Genomic DNA, 23,846 nt, shown 5'->3' with positions numbered 1-23,846 from the left:
CGGCCAGCTCTGAGCTCCACTCAAGGCAACAAAGTTTCAATTATAGAAGGTAAATAAACCCCAGATACCTGCTTTCAGCCGGCCGTGGCTATGAAGCTGGAGCGAGCAGGAGGCTTGGGTTGCCCCTGGCGATGGAGGAAGCCAAGCTTCCTGCGCCCCCCTGGCTGGCTCTGAGCTCCATTGAAGACTAAAAGTTTCAATTATAGAAGATAAATAAATCCCAGAAAGAAAAAAAAAGAAAAAAAGGAGAGGCTGGGAGCTTCCGTTGCTGGGGGGCTTGGCCAGCCTGAAAACGGCCCTCAGCCCCTCACCAAGACTGGCCAGGCACCCCAGTGGGGACCCCCCAACCCTAAAGGGCGTGTGGCCAGTCTGAAAACAGCCATCAGCCCCTCACCCAGGCTGGCCAAACCTTCATGGGGTGAGGGTCCCCACTGGGGGCAGCTTGACCAGCTTGCAAACAGCCATCAGCCCCTCACCCAGGCTGGCCAGGCACCCCAGTGGGGATCCCCACCCTGAAGGGGGTGTGACCAGCTGCAAACAGCCATCAGCCCCTCAACCAGGCTGGCCAGGCACCCCAGCGGGACCCCCACCCTGATCCGGGACACCCTTCAGGGCAAACCAGCCGGCCCCCACCCATGCACCAGGCCTCAATCCTATATAATAAAAGGGTAATATGCAAATTGACCCTAACAGCAGACGACTGGGAATGACTGGTCACTATGACACACACTGACCACCAGGGGGCAGATGCTCAATGCAGGAGCTTTCCCCTGGTGGTCAGTGTGCTCCAGGCTGATGGCTGCCAGCACAGCGGTGGTGGCAGGAGCCTCCCCCGCCTCCTCAGCAGCACTAAGGATGTCTAACTGCAGCTTAGGTCTGCTCCCTGCTGGTAAGTGGACATCCCCCGAGGGCTGTCGGGCTGCCAGAGGGATGTCTGACTGCCAGCTTGGGCCTGATCCCCCAGGGAGCGGGCCTAAGCCAGCAGGTGGACATCCTCCAAGGGGTCCCAGACTGGAAGAGGGCATAGGCCGGGCTGAGGGCCACCCCCCAAGTGCACAAATTTTTGTGCACCGGGCCTCTAGTTTATATATAAAATGAGTAACAAATGTGAGGAATTAATACAATAAGCATGCTTATGATAAACATTTACTGGCTTAGTGGCATATATGGTCAACTTTTTAAAATTGATAGGGTAAGTGATCTAAAATTTTGAATACTAGTGGTGTGAAATATAGGAGATAAGTTAGGAACTTCTGCTATCCATCTAAATTTACCATGGAAAAAGCCTTCATAAATTAAGGCAAGACAGTAAAACAGTGCTGAGAGATACAGAAAGAATGAGTCCTTATGTCACTGAGAACTTAGGTCTAGGCCTGTCTAAAGGCCGTACACCCCAGGGCAACTCAGATGCATGAACCAATATGCTCCTATTTTTCTTGGAGTCAATCTGAGATGAGTCAATCATGTCTAACTGATCGACTGATAGAACAATCAAGTAGGGGGGAAAAAATTTTAAAGTTACAGAAAATTGTATTTCTAATGACCCTATTGCAGAAAAAAGGGAAGAAAAAAAGATAAAGTTCACCAAAGTGTGACTTCTATAAGATACTAAGCGATAGACATCGTCTTTCCATTATTTCATAACATACAGTGATAGATGCCCAAGTATGCTGGACAATTACGCCTATGAACTGATTTTTATGAATACCAAGAATTGACAGTTTTGTACCCCAAACTGTTTATGAAATGTGATAATAGCTGTTCTCATTAATCATATGAGAAAGAAAAGACTTGTTTCTGTGATAAATGACTTTAATGCTTAGAAAAGACAAAATTAAAGTGAGTTGCTTCATAAAACTTGTTTCGAAATTAGGTATGTGTAAGATAATTGAAAACATCACACTATGAAAATCATACCAATCTCTTACAAGTCTGAAGGTAGACTCTTCTACAAATATACATTGTTAGTTGAATAAAAACACATAAATGGTTACCACATATGCTGCTTCATGGGTATGCCTAATGTAGGAAAGACCAAAGTAGGAGCCACTCAAAGAAAAAAACTTTGCTCTATATCCAAGAGAGGCATGTAATAAATATTTTAAGCAGGAAAAAATACTATGTGTATTATTTTTTATAATGCCCAATTTTAATAATTTTATTCAACTTTTTATTCCAGTATGAATCAGAATTAAGAATGCTTCTGCTATAGCATTCATCACCCAGTCCCATTTCACACTTTACTTTAAACTGTAATACAACTTCAACTTAATATACCAAGATAACTTAGGAGACTTTATTTAATGACTAGAGGCCCAGTGCACAAATTCATGCATGGGTGGGGTTCCTCATCCTGGCTGTCGATCAGAGCCAATGGGGCCTTCTTGCCCAGATCGGGGCTGGCTGGCCAGGGGGAGGGACCACGGGAGGTTGGCTGGCCGCGGGAGGTTGGCTGTGAGAGTGCACTGACCACCAGGGGGCAGCTCCTGTGTTGAGCCTCTGCCTCCTGGTAGTCAGTGCATGTCATAGCAACTGGTCATTCGGTTGTTCAGTCACTTAGGCTTCTATATATATAGATTGCCCTACTTCCCATTGCATAGGTTCCCACATAAACACTCCTAAATTGTATTATTCAGCAAACTAAGTCTGAGAAAGAGAATTGAATTTTCTGAAATAACAAGACTAAAAGTAACAAAGCTGATTTCTAAACTACTAAAAATAAATTATAATCTGCCATGATGAGTGAAATAAAAATATTGTCAAACATAGCTTTAATCAAACCCTCTAGAAGAATTTAATGTACTCTTTGTTCCTATTTCAAATCTTAAATGTTATAATACTTCAAATAATATTTCAATAATTTTCTTAGTATTTAAAAATTACCTAAATAAAATTACTCACCATTTTTGTAATTCATTTCTCTACTGTGTATATGTGTGTGTGTGTGTGTGTGTATGTATATATTAAAGTCCTAATGTCCATAACACTTTACAATGTGTAGCAGAAATTGATGCGTTTAATTACTTAATGTGCATGGATTAATTTGAAATAAATTGAAAATGAACACACTGTACACTGTACTTAATCTTGTTTCAGTCTTGTTTCAGATTTCATTTTTTAATTTGCAACCCAATAGGTTATTTTTTAATAATTAGAAAACTTCCTTTTACATTTTAGCAGTTTAAAGTCAAAGCAACTAAAAGTAGGCAGAGTTCAACTAGGCAAAAGGTCTAACTTCAAGGGGGAAAAAAAGTTCTATATTGTTATTACCTAAGCCAATTAACTGTCTTGCTATACTCATTTTTTTCTTCTTAAAAATAGGAATGAAATAACTTCCTGTATATAAAATAATTTTTAAATGAAATATAGGCACAAAAGGTAGACAAACTAATTGCTAACAAATGAAATAAAGAAGTAAATAATCATTCAAAGTCAATTCTAATCGGTTAAGGATGGCTCAGAACTACATAAGATGAATAATAATTACATCTTCATTCTAAGTAATACAAATACCTGCACAAAGGGTCACAATTCACTTTTCACACTGCTGAACTATTTTTATAAACAAGGTGACAGAAACGCTCAGATTCCTATGAACTCCGTTTATATGGAGTACATCACTATGATTTTTTTAAATGCATTGATATTCAAAACTGAGAAACAGGATTCTGAGCTCATCAGGCCTGCTTAATTGCACCAACATCTGCAATCAATTTAAATTCTTTAAGATAGTCTTTCACAGCGTTTGAAGTGATTTCATGCTGTGATAGATTTAACACACTCACTAATTTATAGACACACACAAGCAGCTGAGACCTATTTTTCCAGGGGTGGGATAAAGTACTGAAGGGCAGTCTGAATTTTCTCCCTATCAGTGGGATATAAAAAAGGATGCATTCTGCATAACTTATTGAAATTATATGAAAAGATAATAGCACTGCACAAACATAACATAGAAATTAAGACTAAAACTAGTTCTTTATTTAAATGTATTTTCTGGTCATGGAACATTAAGAGATTTGATGAAAGTTTAAGGGTTAAAACCTTGAGCTATCAGTTAAAGTTATAGAACAAATTCTTAATATATCATAATTTCTCCCCTAAAATCAATGGGTTGTGGGGGCAAGCGAGAGGATGAATGCTAGTAATCCAGAATTGTATTTTAACCAAAGACATAAATGGGCATAGAAAAAAAGAGAAGAATATGAGATTCAAAATCAGAAGACTAGAGAATCTGGGCAGATGGCAGCAGCAGTCTAGTTTTTGAAACTCTCTAGATCCCCACAGAAAAAGAAACAAACCAACTAAAAAGCAAATAACAAATTCAAAATCCCAACAATACTAAGAGACAAGGTCCAGGCATACCCTCGTTTTATTGTGCTTCACACTTTTTTTTTTTAACAAATTAAAGATTTGTGGCAACCCTGCCTTGAGCAGCTCTATCTGCACCATTTTTCCAATAGGTATAGATTATAGCATTTTCAGCAATAAATTATATTTTAACTAAGGTATGTACATTGTTTTTTTAGACATAATGCTATTGCACACTTAATAGACTACAGTATAACATAAACATAACTTTTATATGCACTGGGAAACCAAACATTTCACATGACTCGCTTTACTGCAATATTCGCTTTACTGAGGTGGTCTGGAACTGGACCACAATATCTGTGAGGTATGCCTATATCTCCATGATCCTCAAAATACAAACAGCTGGAGAAAAACCACCAATAGCCACTAGATCTGCACAGTATCAACATCTGTGTGGGAAGAAGCAGACAAAGCAATCAAATATCTGATGAATATAAAAACAGGAGAACTCCAAAATAACCCAGAGATATTCATTAGAAATCACAGACCAGTTTGAGAAGAGCAGCTGAAATTGGCTGGAGTTTGGCCTATCCCAATTGTGAGAGCACACAAAAGGCAGAAAATATCTAAGGAGACTGGAGCAATCTATGTCCTAAGAACTCCTAACACTGAGCTGCCAGGGCTTCTTTCCAGGACAGGACCCCACACACTGCAGAAAAAGTGCTAAGAGTGAAATCTAAATGAAGCAGAACATTCCTACAGAAGAGGAAAGATCACCACAAAAACAAACCCATAAAACATGGCAAACTATAACTTCCAATTTCAAAGTCAGCTGAGACCTTAAGAGAATATACAAGACATGAAAAAAATACTTAAAGCAGAATTAGAAAAACTCAAAAATGAGGCAAGAAAACTCAAGAAAAAATGGATATGAGATAAAAAATAATCTCAGAAAAAAACTAAACTAGAATATAAGAACAAAAAACATAATAAATCATGTTATAAGAGCCTTATAAATGAACTATTTTTTCCAGTTAAAAAGAAAGGAAGAGTAAGATAAATATTGAAGATAAACAGAAACCCAACAAAGAGATAATAGGATACCTGAAGAAGAAAACCAAAGCAAGTACATAATGAAAGAACATACTGCTTATTTTATAATCCCAACTCAGACTTCTAAATAAGAGGAGCCAACAACTTATAAAGAATAAAGGTTATTTATCAGCAGTTCTTTTGACAGAAATGTTGATGTGCTTCATGCTAAAAGAAAATGGTATAGTATATGTAAGATCCTAAGGGAAAAAACATGTGAGCCAAATATACTAGTATATAGTGAAAATGACTAAACAATAAAGGAAACTTACTATTATCTACAGAAAAAAAACTCAGCAATTAGAACCCTTCAAAGAAATCTACTAAAGACCAAACTTCAGACAAACAAATGGCTAGAGAAACATTAAGGACTGGTGATGAGCATTAAAATACAGTTACTCATAGAAGTAAAGATTTAAAGTGGGTTAATACAGTTATTCACAGAAGTAAAGGCAAATAAGGACTAGAAAGAAGAAAGTATATAAAATGTGATAACTATATGCACAAAGTAGATAAAATACAATAACAAGAGTTGGTGACATGGACAGCACTACAAAAAAAATTTTAATACACATACATACACTTTTCTTTTGGTCTCTCTCCACCAAAGAGGCCTACAAACAGTGATTAATTAACCCATTAGCAATAAGCATCCTCGATCCCCAGATTGATCTTGAAATATCATTTATCACTAAAGGAAATGACTGAGTCCAGGTCTAGTGTGAGAAAAGGGAAGAGCGTGGATCATCTTATCTCACCAGATAGGAATGAAACAATCCAAAACTACAGGGTCATACCCAAATGACCAGGAGCCAACTAGGCAAGGTCCCACTAGTCAGATATTGGATAATTTAAACTTTACTAAGAATAACTGTCATTGAAAATAATTGATCACCTTCAGAGAATAAGGAACTCAGTATCTTGAAAACTGGCAAATAAACATAAGTAAATCAACTATTTACCCTAAGCATTCTACATCATGGGATAACCAGTATTTGAGGAACTGTCTCTTTAGAAATGTATTCCGAGTAATAAGTGAAAATGAGGTTACAGAATTTTAATTATAAGGCAAACATAAAGTACCTCCTAATAACAGATCATAATACTTCCTATGGTCTTGCCAAAGAGATCAAGCCCGGATCTACCTGCCACTTTGTAGGAAATACAGAGAGAAACATGTCAGCTTCACCATGAGTATGCAATCAGCAAAATTCAGACTGTCCTGGATAAAATCAGGGAAGGATGGGGAACCTAAAGATTTAAAAACCTTTAAAGATATTCAAAATTTTAAAATATAAGCAAAAAAAATCAAGTGAAACAGTAATAATATGCAAGAAGTAGTCAAAACATAAGATGGCCTAAATTTACTGTTGGGCTATTTTGCTTTCCCACCTCAATAAATACCAAGGGCAGAGCTCCCGTTTACTTAATCTACACTGGAAGGCTTTCTGATAGTGTAAGAATTTGAAATAACTTTGTATTACAATAAGGATAAGAATCTATACCAATTCTTATGGGTTGGGGGAAACCATTATTTAGCATAGTTAATAAATGGCAATAAATCAGGGCAGCATGAAATTAGGAATGAATGCCTTTTGCACATCAAGATGATTAATCCATAAAGGGTCTTCTAAGTTTGTATAGACTTTATTCTATTTAGGAATAAGTAAACACTGAAAGGATGTCTATTAAGTCCAAACTGAATTAAGAGAGATTTAGATTTATTACCACCAACTAGGAAGATGAATCGTGCATTGAATCTTTAAAACTAGGCATACTCGCTGTTCTTCTCCTTGCTACAGTGCCTGTTCTTTTGGGCACCTTTTTCCAAAACAGATCAGGTTCTTCTATTTGTTATAATATATACTAGAGGCCCAGTACATGAAAATTCATGCACTCGGGGGCGGGGGGCAGGGGGGGTCCCTCAGCCCAGCCTGCGCCCTCTCACAGTCAGGGACCCCTCAGGGGATGTCCACCTGCTGGCTTATGCCCACTCCCCGGGGGATTGGGCCTAAGCTGGCAGTCAGACATCCCTCTGGCAGCCTGTGAGTCCTCGGGGGATGTCCAACTGATAGTTTAGGCCCGATCCCTGGCGGAGGGGGGGGGGGGGGGGGGGCGGGGGGACATCCTTAGCACTGCCGAGGAGGCAGGAGAGGCTCCCACCACCACTGCTGTGCTCACAGCCATCAGCCCAGATTGTGGCTGAGCAGAGCTCCCCCTGTGGGAGCGCACTGACCACCCAGGGGACAGTTCCTGTATTGAGTGTCTGCCCCCTGAGTGGTCAGTGCATGTCATAGCAACAGGTCGTTCCCCCATTAGGGTCAATTTGCATATTACCCTTTTATTATATAGGATATATATTTCTACAAGTGACCAAGTGTCATATAGAATTTCTTAGTACCTATAGCATGCCATTTGAACACTCATTTTGATATTATGCATATGCAAACTAGCCTTGAATCCACAGTGACTTAATAGATTTTATTAGTAAAAGTACACCAGGTTTAGCCTTTAAATTCTACCAACTTCTAATCTTTTGTTTAATGAACAGAACAATAAAGGACATCTAGTGATGACATATACAGCCCAACAGTTCTCATCCTTGACTATACACTGGCATCACCAAGAGAGCTATACTTGTTAAATGGTAGGGCCCAGACATTTTTTTTAAATATATTTTTATTGATTTCAGAGAGAAAGGGAGAGGGGAGAGAGAGAGACAGAAGCATCAATGATGAGAGAGAATCATTGATTGGCTGCCTCCTGCATGCCCCACACTGGGGACAGAGCCCGCAACCCTGGCATGTGCCCTTGACCAGAATCGAACCTGGAACCCTTCAGTGCACAGGCTGATGCTCTATCCACTGAGCCAAAACAGCTAGGGCAGTCACTGTGATTTTTAAAGTTCCTTAGATGATTCTAATGGATAACCAGGTTGACAGACACTGTTCCTGATTATTTTTCCCCTTATTTCATCAATTACATTCCCCCTATGTTCACTGAAAGGCAATTGTGTGTGTGTGTGTGTGTGTATATATATATATATATATATATATATATATATGGCACTTTTCTTCTCAATTTTTCACTTATTCAGAACTGTTCCTTCTTTCAAAAAGTTCATTCCATATGGGTAGTTTCTCATCATTTTCATCTCCATCATAACCACATGCCTCTTACTTCTAGCACTTTCAAAGTTTTCACTTTTTGCAGTTATCAGACATGACAAGTTTAATTACATTCATAAAAATCTAAAAAGCATGGGATAGCAAAATATCCTAGGCCAAGAAATAACTCAAATGATCAAGATGAAGACACTCTCAGATGACCTCTACTGTCACAGTCAATGTAAATATCACTGACCATGTCAAGCTCTAAAATTCTAGTAAATTTTACTAATAATAACAATATTTTTATATCGGGCAAGTCTTTTTTTAAAGTACTATAATAAAAAAAAAGTTTTCTTAAATAACTAAAATATGTTTAGAAGACCAAAAATACAATTTTAATTTGAACCTAATATAATTCTTTTCTATAAAAAAAGAAGAGATGACCGTTTTCTTCATTACCACCTCCTACCTAAACAAAACACACCACAGTAATAGCAGAGAGCAATAAACGCCATTGGTGCTGCCCAGAAACGACTCATAAGGAAGCTGGATGAATTTGAGCTGCTGGAAGATCATTTTAATTGTACATAAATAAAGCCTGTCCTATATAGGCACAGATGGAAATTAAAGTGCCAGATAGATTATTAGGGAATACTCTTAACAAGAAATTGGTTCATTGCCCTGAGGCTCTGAAATTTTCTCCTCATCAGCAAGCAAGACCTGGAGATAAACAGGCAAAGTACCTCAAGCAAGGGCATTGTTCATTAATATGTCTTATGCCAAGTATCAGCCACAAATTTTTACTATGCTTTTATGTTAGAACAGTGCTTTGATCAAATCCCTGCCCGGAAATGGAAGGCAAAAAATAATCCACATTAACTTTAATTAGCAAGAATGTGTAAAACTGTCTGGTTCTTCTACGTTTCCAATGATTAAAATACAAACCTTTTAAAGAGAAACAGTGATGAAAAGTGAAAGAAAATGAAACAAAAGAATAGCTTCATTTACCTGTCTCTGACAATGCTTTCCAAATTAACATATGAAACTGAACTCTAAAAAAAATAGACACTGAAAGGTATAAACATGCCCCCACTGTTATAACAATATTAGCATATTGATACTAAAACAAATGAACACTAGATTTTCTATCTAGAGAAAATATACACAAACCCAAACATATGACTAATATTTCCTCAAAACACAATTCTTTTCTGATCAGTATATGCCTAGAAGGACAATACTACAGAAAACTGGGCCTCTATACTTGAGAACCTCATACCCTACTGAGCCAGAACTGGTACCAGGGTAACACCCTGCAAGATGCTTTTAAACACTATGTATACACACACACATAAGAATCTATAATCCTACACATACGAACTCAATTTATTTTTAAGTTAATTTTAAAAATACTGTAGACCATTAATAAAATGAATAGGTAAGTCAAAGAATGGGAGGTAATATTTGTAATATATGCATCTGACAAGCCTTGTATCCACAAGACATAAAGGACTTTTACAACTCGACTTAAAAAAAGGCAGCCTGGTCAGTGTGGCTCAGTGGATTGAGCGTCATCCCATGCACTAAGAGGTCATTGGTTCCATTCCTAGTCAGGATACATGCCTACATTGAAGGTTAGAGCCCCAGTGGGAGGTGTGCGGAAGGCAGCCAATCAATGTTTCTCTCTTATTGATGTTTCTATCTCTCTCCCTCTCCCTCTCTAAAATCAATAACAATATATTTTATATATATACTTATATATATAAATCCTTCCACTTTCATGTGTGGCTTGTTGAGAATCACCATGACCTGAAGACGTCTCTTTGAAACCAGTTCTTCTAAGGAAAAGAACATATAGTTCAATTTAAATTCTCACCAAATTTCTCATTGCCTTGTAGAAATTGTTTTACCTAATCTATAATAATAAAAGTGTAATATGCTAATTAGACCAGATGTCCTTCCAGACAAAGCCAGGGCTGCGAGGGAAGCCTGGGTTCCAGATGCCTGCCGGTGGTCAGAGGGAAGCCCCAGTCCCGGGTGCCAGAGGGAAGCCGGTGCTGGCAGCCAGAGGAAGGAAGGCCAACTCTTGCACAAATTTCGTGCATCAGGCCTCTAGTATATGTATGTGTGTGTGTGTGTGTGTGTTTGTGTGTGTGTGTGTATGTATATATATATATATATATATATATACATACACACACACACATACATACAGACAGACAGTCCTCAGGTTACATTGGAGTTGACTTACATCATTTCGTGGTTATGTCACCATCTCTCATTTATTTATAAAAAAAAAAATGTTCCGTCATTTCGACATATGTACATATGTGCTTTATGTTTTTTTATTATTTATTTAACATAAGTAAAGGTCAGGAATTGTTATCTTTCTTTTAAATTTTTTTACTGTTCCACTTCATTATTGCTGTGTATGTGCTCCATGTGAGTGATGTAGGTGCTTATGTAGGTGGGTTCCGACTTACGGCAAAAATCTTGTTACACTGTGCCATAGGAACAGATCTCCAACATAACCGAAGGATCTACTGTATATGAAGGGCAAAGGCTTGATCAGACACTTCAGAGCAGAGGTACAAAAAAGCAGCAGATGGAAGTGTGCTTCAGTGAGCTTAAGAAGATGCAAACTAAAGTTGCTGCTCAGTCCATGAAGCACTCATAGGGCAGCTCCACTCCTAGGTATCTGCCCAAGAGAAATGAGACATGTCACAGAAAACAGGTACAAGAATATGCACAGCCTTAGTCATAGAAGCCAAACCAGAGAAACTCCCAGTTCCACCGAGGTCAGGCCAGCACCTGTGGCACAACACATCCCCAGGAGGAGTGAGTGGTAAAGCAGGAGCCCCAGGCAGACACCCAGACACAAAGGGAGGCCGCAGTTCGGCTCCGTTAAAAGGTTTCACAGAGGTAAATGAAAGGAGTGGTGGCAGAAACAGGAGCACTCGCGACCGGGGATGGTGTCTGGAAAGGCTTAACGGGTTCCCGGCCACTCTAGTCCAACTCTAGTGGCCATGACAAGTCAGCAGAGGCCACAGTGGTTTCTCAAGATTTGGGAGGAGGGAGTAGTTTCCAAGACCAGAAATGTGGGGTCAGTGGGGCCCCTTCCTGACCCACAGATAAGTGTTCACATGGCCTCTAGGTGTGTGAGCCGGGTCGGGGTCTCTGCCCTCCAATTAGGGCACTAATCCTACCATGGACCACCCTCCTCACCTCAAGTCATCCTAACCACTTCCCCAAAAGCCCACCTCCACCCTCACACAGGATCAGGGCTTTGACTGGGGGACACAAACATTCAGCCCACAATAAAAGGGGACCTCAGGGACCACAGGAATGTTTTCTATCATGATGGGCAGATTACATAGCTGAACGCATTTGTTAAAACTGGTCAAACTGGACTATGCTCCTCACTGTAAGGGAACTACACCTCAAAACCAATTGAATAAGCGTGATTTATTTTCTATCCCGAAAACATTATTGGAGCCAAAAAGATAAATAACTGGGTAATTTCTACAAGGCAATGAGAAATTTGGTGAGAATTCAAATTGAACTATATGTTCTTTCCCTAGAAGAACTAATCTCAAAGAAACATCTTCAGGTCATGGTGATTCTCAACAAGCCACACATAAAGGTGGAAGGATTTTTGGTCAGTCGGTCAGTGGCCAGGTGCTGGCAGGACAACCATGTGCTCTGGCTCCCCAACAGGGGGGGCACCACCAGGAGCAGGGGGACCACACAAACGCCCCCTGCCTTCCGGACTGCGGCTGCAGGAGGGCATGGGGGATGATGGTCCAGTAGCTTGATTCAGGGGTGCTGACCTTTCTGTTTCTCCCACTGTTGGACACAGCAGGGGAGGGCCCACTAGAAGTACACCCACCTGTGTAGGTTTGGCTGGTCATCTTCTAAGCCAGCACAGGGAGCCCATGTGAAAAGCCACTCTCAAGAAAAACTGTTGAGGCCCTACTAACACATGCTCCTCGATCTAAAATACCCATCTTGTGCTGTGAGAGAAAATTAATGCTGCAGTTTGGACATAAACAAAAAGTTCCGGTCTGTGGATAGGCAGGGCACACGCTGCACACCTGAGAAGGGTGTGGGCCAGGGATTGCACCTGAGGGTGCTGCATGCTGGGCAACCATCAAAGACATCCATGCTGTGGTCCTTAAATGAGTCACAGCTGATCCTGAACGAGGAGGTGTCATGCATGCACCAGAAAGAGAAACTTTCTGCATAATCCAGACTCTGTACCCTCTGGTTTCTCTTTGGTATCTCTCACCCTCCAGATTTACTCAATTTAGACTCATTTTACCATACTGCTTAAAAAACTTGTTATAGTTTTTCTATATGACTTTTAAAGTAATGTTCTACAATATTTGATATTTAATTGTATTTCTTATTAAAGAAGTCTAAGCAAGAACTATAGAAATAGGTAAAGATTCAAGGAGTAAAGTGAAACACTATCTACACTTTTCCAATTCATTCCTGGAAGAAGCCTTTGCAGTCACCTGACTGCAGACCACACGGACTGGGAAACAAAGTTGAAAACAAAGTCAAAGGAAGCTAGCAAATTTCCAGGCATACTTACAAAACAGAAATTCTGCTTCTTTCCCTGAAAAAATACATCAAAAAGGAAAAAACACTAAACACAAATAGGAACTAAAGGATGTTCTAATTAAGAAGCTTAGAAATGTGAAATTAGGCCATTCTTATTAGATATCAGCCCACGTAAAATGATCATTGATGTGCAGATGTGATATAGACTCTGATGGCATACTGGGAGTGGGAGGAGGGAAATGAAGTTTATAAGGGCTTTTAATTCCAAGTTAGGACAGAGGAAATAGAAGTATAAATTTCAAAGAGAAATTTCTAAAGCATTTTATCCACCTCTAGTGGAACAACCAAAAATAAAAAAGACTATGTATGCACTGACAGGTAGCAGTCCAGTTGTAATCTGTACAGAAATCAACAGGTTCAGCTGGTCCTCACCTTGCATATAAAAATTAATTGGAAAAGAGAAAAAGACAACTCAGAAGCACTGTGAGCAAATGCTTATCTCCACTGAATGGTTCTTGGAGACATAATAAAGGCTTGAACACTGTGTATGTAGCACAAATAAAATTTCCCTAAAAATCTTAAGTTTCTCTCTCCCTAAAACTCCACCTCCCCACAAAGGACCAGACATCTCTCAGGTTCTCCTGTCTTCTCTCTCACACTTGGCCTCCCTGATGGCCCTCTTCACTCGCTCTCATCCATTCTGACCCTCTGCCTCCTTCCACTCTCTGGAATATAAGTTTTGGCTTCTCAGGACTTCAGTTTGTACTGACACAGATTACTCTGAAAAAGCCTAAAAGTGGAAAAACAAATAGAAGAGTCTCCTTGACAGAAAGAAAAGAGAAAAGTAAGTGAATGTTTTATTCACTTTAAAATAGTGGTGGGGGATGAATATTGCACTGATCTAAATCCTACTCTCAGGTGTCCTTTTTAACACATTCATTAGCTGTGTATAAACTAGTTTTGTATAAACTAGTTCACGGCTTTCGGTCAACCTGGTCTGGAAGACTCACATTACCCAGACATAATGTAGTCAGAGCCAGCTCGTCCTAAGTATAACTCAAGCACACATAAGAAAATATGCACCAATATAAACACTGGTATCACAAACATTAGGTTTGATCAACCAAAATCAAGAAGAAAAGAAAAACTTTCGCCTGACCGGTTTGGCTCAGTGGATAGAGCATCAGCCTGCGGACTGAAGGGTTCCGGGTTCGACTGCGGTCAAGGGCATGTACCTTGGTTGTGGGCACATCCCCAGTGGGGGGTGTGCAGGAGGCAGTTGATCGATGTTTCTCTCTCATCGATGTTTCTGACTCTCTATCCCTCTCCCTCCCTCTCTGTAAAAAAATCAATAAAATATATTTAAAAAAAAAAAAAAAAAGAAAGAAAAACTTTCTTTTCCTTAAAGGTTAGTGTTAGCATGAAGGCAGCAAATCTATTTGCATACTAGAGGCCCGGTGCACCAAATTCGTACATGGTGGCGGGGGGCAGGGGGGGCCCCTCAGCCCAGCCTGTACCCTCTTGCAATCCGGGACCCCTTGGGGGATGTATGGCTGTTGGTTTAGGCCCGATCCCGCAGGGATCCCTGTCAGATCGGGCCTAAAATGGCAGTCAGGCATCCTTCTCACAATCTGGGACTGCTGGCTCCTAACCATTCGCCTGCCTGTCTGCATCATTGCCCCTAACCACTCTGCCTGCCTGCCTTATCACCCCTAACCACTCGCCTGCCTGCCTCACTGCCCCTAACCATCTCTGTCTGCCTGCCTGATTGCCCCTAACACCTCTGCCTCGGCCCCTGCCTGCCTGGGTGGCTGCCTCCACTGTGGCAGCTTTGTCCAGAAGGATGTCCAGAAGGACATCCAGAAGGTCATTTGTCTGTCCAGTCTAATTAGCATATTACGCTTTTATTATTATAGTGATTCCTAAGCCTGATTTGTCTACTCATAGCACAAGAATCTTGTCTGCAAAAATCACCAGTGATATCTACAAACAATGCTTTAAGAATTTTAAAGGAAGAAAAGGATTAAGAATATTAAACCACAATGAAGGATGAGAACTATTCTCAGTTAGATTAAGCATAATTAGATACAGATATGTAATAGCTCCATATATTAAATGCTAGTTCCCTTACACTTAGAAAATGGGGAAAATATGTAGGCAAGTGTGGCTTAAGAGATCCTCTTCTCTGTTCCAGAATTTTCTTACACCGTTTGGGAACTGTGAATTCACTTCCATTTGGACCAGCGGTTCTCAACCTGTGGGTTGCGACCATCAGAAAACACATATAGCATATCAGATATTTACATTACGATTCATAACAGTAGCAAAATTATAGTTATGAAGTAGCAACGAAAATAATTTTATGGTTGGGGGTCACCACAACATGAGGAACTGTATTAAAGGGTTGCGGCATTAGGAAGGTTGAGAACCACTGATTTGGACTATCATGTCACATCCTACTTTCAAGGTCTGTGCCACTAATTACAGAATAGTCTGACCCTCTAGCTAGTAATCAAACAAAAGTAAATTCTGTATCATTCTTTTTGGAAGAAGTTTTCTCCAATAAACTTGCTGCGAAACAGCTGAGGCAATTCATTTACCAGGAAATGGCCCCTGGACCATGTAGTACCTCTCTCATCTATGCTCTGAGTATAATGGGTGATGGGAGGGTCTTCTAAAATGCTCCTCTGGATGGAAAGAGTAATTTCCAGAATGAAATAAGGATAAAGAGAGATCCTGCATAGGCAAAAGTGTATCTGGATGGTATATCAGGATGCTTAGAGCAGCAAAGCAAAAATCCAATTTACAGCAGCTTAAAGAAGAGCACGAATCACCTCATGCACGTAATGGAAGCGCCTGGAGACAGGACTGCATCAGACCAGAGCAGCAGCTCCAAGACGTCTCATCCCAAGCAAACTATACCCCCATAAACATGTTCAATAGCAAAAAAGGTGGCTTTCCTGCTCTGGATCCTTTCATGAGGGAGGGAAACCTTTCTGAGAAGCCCCGACTTTCCCTGGCCATCAGGTTGTACTGGCCAAATCTGGGTCATATGTGCATGCCCTAGGAAGTTAGGAAAATGCTGATCTGGCATTTACAGCCTTTACACATGATATTTGCTTAATAAAATTTTATTAATCTTTCCTAATTGAAGAAAGTTTTACTATTTGGCTATCTAAACTGAAACTTACTAAGGTCTTTGAAATAACCTTAACTTGATTGATTTTTTCACCCTTCTAAAATCCAAGTTTATCTACATTAGTGCTACTTTAAGAGTTAACATTTCTAAAGCATTTTCAAATCATCAACTAGGTCCTAGTACTATTTTCTAAAAAGTTATATTAATGCAACTTGGCCAATGTGGCTCAGTTGGTTTGGTGTTATCCTGTGCACTGTAAGGTCACAGGTTGGATTCCCTGTGAGGGCCCATGTCCAGGCTGCAGGTTCAATCCCCAGTAGGGGGCATTTGGGAGGCAACAAATCAATGATTCTCTCTCACATTGGTATTTCTCTCTCCCTTTCCCTTCCTCTCTTTCTAAAATCAACAAAACATATTTCAATATAAATTACATTAATGCTTATCCACAAAAAAGAATCTCAAAGCAAATTCTAAGGCTAAAGTGAAAACAAAAGTATATCTAATACAAACTCCCCACATTTTCTCTAAAACAACCTAAGGATGAATTTTTATTGTGTTTTTCTCAGAGAACCTATTTAAGTACTCATTAACCTAAATATACTGGCATGACAAAGTCCTTATCCTAGAGTTAATAAAATGTGTTTCTACTTCCAGAGCAAAAATAGATGACTGGTCAGCTTGAACTTTCTGCAGCGTTAAACATCTGCCAAATTACTCAGAACCCTCTTAGGAAAAGCCATGATCCTCATTTACTAATTAAATGAGCCAAAGCTTTAATCACACGTTAGATAACTAATCTATTTCAATCCTGATAATCTAATTAACTAATTCTGGTAAATAAGTTCCAACCTTAGTCCAAAATGATTAGAGGATTAAAGTTTAACATCAGTGAATGCAAACTGAAAGGGGCCCACTATAATGAAGTTCAAAATGGTTTGTTCTCCTATTAAAAAGTCTGTTTATAACTTGAAATTCAAGAATTAAAACACAAGATTTTCTAAACCAGTTCTAATATTGTATCTCTTGTAATTATATTAAGTGAATTCATGCTTGTTGGATTTAAATTCCCAAACAGGGTACTCTTCCCTGATTATTCTATATAAAACAGTTTTACCATCTCTACCCTAATCCTTGCTATTTCTTCCACATCACATTTCACCTATTTCATGCCTTCTGTGTTGTCCTATGTTGCTCCATAAGATACATGATAGATTATTTTGGTGCTCTACCTCCAGTGCCTAAAATAGTGACTGACATATAGAAACTTAATAAATGTGATGGATGAACAAATGAATGTCTTAGAAATATAGACTCACTAATAATAAAATTGTATTTTACTGATGTACATTTACTTACATTTTTAATTATGGTATAATAATTTCAACAGCACAAACAATAAACAAATCACAAAGAAAAAAGAAAACAACAAACAATTGCTACTAACACCACTGCTACCACAGAGGCAGCCACCGGTTATAAAATCCGTTATGTTGCCTGGCTGGGTGGCTCAGATGGTTGGAGCATCGTTCCATGCGCCAAAAGGTAGAAGGTTCAATTCCTAGTTGGGGCATATGCAGGAGACAAGGGATCAATGTTTCTCTCGCACATCTCTCTTTCTCTCAATCAATTAAATTTAAAAAAAAAAAATCCTCAGGTGAGGGTTTAAAAAAAGTCCTGGCCGGTGTGGGTCTGTTGGTTGGAGCATAGTCCCATATATGGAAAGGTTGCTGGTTCCATTCTCAGTCAAGGCACAAACCTAGGTTTCAAGTTCGATCCCCGGTGGCGGCACTTAAAAAAGGCAAACCATCAATGTTCTGACATCGATGTCTCTCTCTCCCTCCCTTCCTCCCTCTAAAATCAATTTTTTTAAAAAGGAAAGAAAAATAAATAAGCGTATCCTCCGGTGAGGATCAAAAATAATAATAATAAAATGTTTTGTTTTAACCTTGGAATAAACAATTTAATTCTAACAACAAACCATGTGGATATTAGTTCCAGCTTATGAATGAGGAATTTAAGGACCAGAGAGGTACAGTAAGATGAAACACAGAATAAATAAATTGATCTAAAACATAAGAGCTCTGGCTCCTAATGCTAATGTGTGATGTCCAAGTATCATTAAATGACAAAGACAATTTTATATCACAATAGCAGGTACAGAGCCCATCTATATAAAGAGCTGAAGTCACAGTACTCAGTGATTCCTACAACTGAATATCAGCCTGCCAGAACATGAGACACGTTTAAAAATTAAACATCATTTGAGTCTTCCTTCAAAAAGAAATACCAGAGAGTCACTGACTGGTCTAGCAAATAAATGGAGTTAAAGTATAAGTAACTCATATTCATTTAACCTGGCCTTAGATTAAAGTATCCAGTGAGACTCCAGTATGTCATTTCTCCCTAAGCCAATTCTATCTTAATTTCAGCCAAAATCATTTCCTACAGTCTTTCCACTGATTGCTTCATTAGCTTCCATTTTATATTTTTCATCTAACGTATTTATTTACAATTTTTATATGACTGGTCAAGCTCAATTTTTGGTCCATGAAATAAATGTAATTGATTCTGTGTGCCAGTCATGGTTTCTTAGACATTTACTCATTACTTCCACCCACATATTTCATCTTTCCTTAGAACTGACAGCCAAGTAAATGCTCAATGCTCCTTTCTATGTCTACATTTATAATCTGCTACAAGATTACTTTCTCCATAGGAAAACTCACATTAAAGATATGCCTCCAAGCCACTGTAATATATCCAGATTCAAGCAGTTAGAGTAAAATCAGTCTCACTTTTCTATAATACAAATATTATCTCAATTTACAAGTGACATAAAGTCAATAAACATATTAATTCACTATTAAGAAAAGTTGTCTTACAGTAAATAAATCAACTAATCACAGGGTTTCTTAGCAATGTGAGTAGCTGAAATACAAAAGCAGTTTAAAAGTTATAAGATGAGAACTACTTTTAAATTAAACAATCTTGTAGTTCTTGTGCCTTTAATTATACACTCAAAGCCCTCTGGTTCCAGTTCCCCACAAACTTACTCACTTCATTAGACAAATGCATTGTTTTTCATACTATCACGTGTTCAGCAGTATTTTTCCACTTGACAGTTTTACTTACTGTCTTCGAAGCAGTATTAATGTACTGCATCACCATTTCTTTTTTGATACTGAAGTCTTTTTCCCGCAATGGTGCCTTCTTATCTTCATTTAAATTCATATCTTCCTGGAAAACACAATTAAAAGCCTCATTTTAGAATCTAAGTAGAGCAGCCACTCTACATACACTATGAATGGAAAATCAATAATTTGTGACTAAAGCAGCATTAATTGTTTTGGAATGATTTACGTGTAGTTCTGCCTGGAGAAGAGAGAGAGAAAAAGAGCTGAGGTACAGAGAAGAAAGTATTCTAGATCATCTTCAGAAGTAAAACACTTACCAAAACAGCTTTTCAAATTCACATCAGGCTAGTAAAATTACATTCACATCACTATAGATAATTAGACAGTTGAAGATATCTGCCTTTCATAAAGTCAGTAGGATTTAGGATTAACAATTTCAACATATGTGTGTGTATTTTTTACAACTGTACCTGAAGCTATTTCATACCATATTGAAAGAGCCGCTCCGTGTATCATAAAAATTAAAAAGTAAATAAGCCAACTACATTACAGATTCTGATAACTATAAGCAACGATTATCAAATACCTAGTACTGATTCCCCCAGATAAGTGAAGCATTCTATAGTTTTAATTCTCTTCTCCATCACATCTGAAATACTCATTAACTTCTTAACTTTAATCAATGTGCTAAATTATATTAAAATTACACTTATAAAAAGAGGTTACCACCTAAAAATCTAACATTGATCAAGCACCATTCAAAACAAGGATTTAAGTGACCTATATGTTGCTACAGGCCAATACCTCACTAAAAAAAAATTCAAGTCACATATATTCACATATGTATAAGAATTGTTACCAGTATCTATCAATTAAGTTGCTAAAGAGGCTGTTCTGGCATAGGAAAGGAGCTTAAGACAGAAGAGGCTGAAGGAGAAGGGCAGTTCAATCAGATTTCCTCCTGATCTTAACCTTGGGTTGTTGTGATATGCAATGTAAAACACCTGAATGTATACAAATGCCATATCCACTTAGAAATGAGACCATAAAATTCAGAACGCTGGATCACCTAAGGAGCCCAGCAAATTAAATGTCTCCCAAGTTTTAGAGGGTGCTACAATTCATCAGACACTGTAGTTTCTGCCGTTAGCTGACTCAGTTTTTGGCTACCAAACTGTTCAAGCACTTAATGTCAAAATTTCCTTCATTGCACCTTGATATAAATATTTAGGATCTTATAAGCTGTTCCATTTGACACTCCAATAAAAGGTAGTAATTAGTAACGTCTCTCTTGGCTGTTCTAATTAGTAATATCCTATTATGTGAATAATGGTTTGTTTCGTTTCCTTTTTTTCCCTCTAAGCCAGTGATTCTCAACAGTCTTTAACACCATTTAGGATGCATTTGGAAAATGTCTGGGCCATCTGGTTGCCACTGTGACTGAGGTGATGCTACCAAGATTTGCAGGGGGGAGGTGTGCTGGACTTTCTGCAACACACGGGCTAGTCCTACATAATAAAATAAATAAATAACCAAAAAAAGTCCTGTTTCCCAAAGACAGATAGGTGCACATACCTTAAAAAAAGAGAGAGGAGAGAGAGGTAGGGGGAGAAAAAAAGTGAGAGAAGTTTTAAAAAAGAAGCCAAATCCCACTGGATGGCTCAGTGGTTGAGCATTGACCTATGAACCAGGAGGTCACATGCAAGGATTGAAGGCTCGGTCCCCAGTGTAGGGTATGCAGACTACTGATCAATGATTCTCTCTCATTGATGTTTCTCTCTGTCTCTCTTCCTCTCTGAAGTCAATAAATATATATATGTACATATATATTATATAAAAATAATAAAATAAAAAGAGAAAGAGTGAATCATAATTATCTAAGCCTAAACTATAATTCAATGGAATTAGATATACCCTGGAATTCATATGTAAATTGCTACTTATTAAATATTTCTTATTGTGGTCTTAATATACACTGGATTTTTCCAAGAATTGAACTACTAGTTTATAAATTATAGTCACTACAGTCATACATTTTTAGAGTGTTCCTCCTTCTTCTTCTTCTTCTTCTTCTTCTTCTTCTTCTTCTTCTTCTTCTTTTTTTTTAGCTTTACCAATAGTTGTGCATAGGTATTCAAGAGTGTGACTGTGTTGAACCTTTTTGAGTAGTCATGGCCCATTGTTTATATTAAAATAATATTGTTTTGTTATACAGTATGGTGAGATGTTATATTGTTTTTCTAAATTGTAAGTATAGATAATATAAGCTCTCTATAAAGATTTTCACTGGAAAAGTAGGAATGGAGACGTTGGGGAATAATTATTACTAAAGGGGTGGGGGGGGCCTAAGAACATTGAGAACCTGTTTTAAATTACTCACTACTATTAAAAAATTTTTAAAAAACTGTGTATGAAAAAAAAAATTACTCACTACTAGAGGCCCGGTGCATGGATTCGTGCACTGGTGGGGTCCCTCGGCCTGGCCTGCACCCTCTTGCAATCCAGGACCCCTCAGGGGATGTCAGACTGCCGGTTTTGGCCCGATCCCCGCAGGCCAGGCCAAGGGACCCCACCAATGCACCAATCCATGCACTCAGCCTCTAATATACATATAACATCTTTGGTTAATCTCTTCCCACTCTACCCCCTCCCCCGTTCCCTCTGAGATTCATCAGTCTGTTCCATGTTTCCATGCCTGTGCATTGAGCATCTGCTCCCTGGTGGTCAGTGTACATCATGGCTAGTCACACATACGTTGAAACACATACTATACTGAATAGGTATAAAATGACACTGAAGCTGTAGATTTTAAAACAGCTCTGTAATAGCAGTTTACCTCGATACAGCAATATATTGTTACATGTATACAATTCATTAAATATCTATCAAGAAAACACTGAGCAGAAAATACATAGAACACATAATTGTATAAGGCCTGGTGAGCAATTTGAATGAGGTCAATATTTCAGTATTCAGAAATAAACATCTACTCTTTAAACGGAAAAAAATCTTAACAGTTGGCTATTTAACTGAATATTACCTCATTCAAAACTCTAACATGAGCAGTCATCATATCAAAGTTCAGTTTCTGTCTGTCTGAAGAGTAATTGTTTTTGTTGTTAAAGTTCTACTAATACTTTAACAACATAGATTGTAAATTAACTTTTTTAAATTTTTATTAGATTTATTGGGGTGACATTGGTTAAAATTATATAGGTTTCAGGTGTACAATTCTATAATACATCATCTGTATATTATACTGTGTGTTCACCAAATCAAGTCTCCCTCCATCATCATTTATACCCCCTTTACTCTCTTCTACCTCCCTTTACCACCCTTTTCCCTCTGGTGATCACCATCCTGTTGTCTGTGTCTGAGTTATTGGTTGTTTGGGGTTTTGTGTTTTGTTTTGTTTTGTTTTGCTTAATCCCTTCACCTTTTTCACCCAGCCTCCCCCCACCTTCCCCCACCTCTGACAGCTGTAAGTCTGTTCTCTGTATCTATGAGTCTGTTTCTATTTTGTTAGTTTATTTGATATCACCTATAACTGAAATCATATGGTACTTGTCTTTCTCTGGCTTAATTCACTTCACATAATATTCTCCAGGTTCAAGTTTTGCTGTCACAAAAAGCAAGATTTCCTTCCTTTTTATGGCCAAATAGTATTCCACTGTGTAAATATACCACAACTTGTTTATCCACTCATCTACTGATGGGCACTTGGGCTGTTTCCAAATCTTAGCTATTGTAAATAACACTGCAATGAACATAGGGGTGCACATATTCTAATTAGTGTTTAGGGTTTCTTCGGATATATTACCAAAAGTAGAATCTCTGGGCCATAAAATAGTTCCATTTTTAACTTTCCACAGTGGCTGCACCAATTTGAATGAATTTCTATTGGTGCAGATAAGCTAAAACTGTAACTGCCAATTTTAAACAATGCTTGTTTTGTGTGTTTTTATTGATTTCAGAGAGAGGAAGGGAGAGGGGGAGAAAGATAGAAAAATCAATGATGAGAGAGAATTATTGACAGGCCACCTCCTACACACCTCCTACTGAGGATCGAATCCACAACCTGGAATGTGCCCTGATGGGGAATTAAACCATGACCTCCTGGTTCATGGATTCTCAACCACTGAGCCACACCAGCCGGGCTTAACAATATTTTTAATTTTTATTCTAGTAGTCATTAGTCCTATAGTCATAATATATGTTTTCTTGTTATTTTTGCAGTTGTTTTCGACACAATGTTTAGGCCCAATCCAAAGGTTGGTTTGCCCTGATTTAACATTTGAAAGGTATGAGGAGTTTAGACTTACAAGGCAATTCCTCTGGGATGACAGTTCCAATTCCATTTTACAGTGGCTCGGTGAATATTATTCTTTACATATATATGTCTATCAAATCATCACAGTGAATGCCTTAAACTTACACAATGTTTTGTGTCCGCTATATTTCAATAAAGCAGAGAAAATAAAGAGTTCAGTG

The 23,846-nt window shown here is 38.5% G+C and overlaps 1 protein-coding gene across 1 annotated transcript in view; it reads right to left on the bottom strand.

Annotated features, from left to right (window-relative positions):
- The window catches only part of DIAPH3 (diaphanous related formin 3), a 531,965-nt gene that overhangs the window by 444,289 nt on the left and 63,830 nt on the right, over positions 1-23,846 (bottom strand). The window contains exon 4 of the mRNA XM_070408978.1: positions 19,354-19,458. Within this exon, the coding sequence (XP_070265079.1) occupies positions 19,354-19,458 (105 nt within the window). The remainder of the gene's footprint in view (positions 1-19,353; positions 19,459-23,846) is intronic.

The sequence above is a fragment of the Myotis yumanensis genome, unplaced genomic scaffold (genome assembly GCF_028538775.1).
Source record: "Myotis yumanensis isolate MYYU_CA2020_CCGP unplaced genomic scaffold, mMyoYum1.0.hap1 SCAF_3, whole genome shotgun sequence".
NCBI lineage: Eukaryota > Metazoa > Chordata > Mammalia > Chiroptera > Vespertilionidae > Myotis > Myotis yumanensis.
The sequence above is the reverse complement of the archived record's forward strand: the minus strand, read 5'-3'. Positions and strand labels throughout refer to the sequence as shown.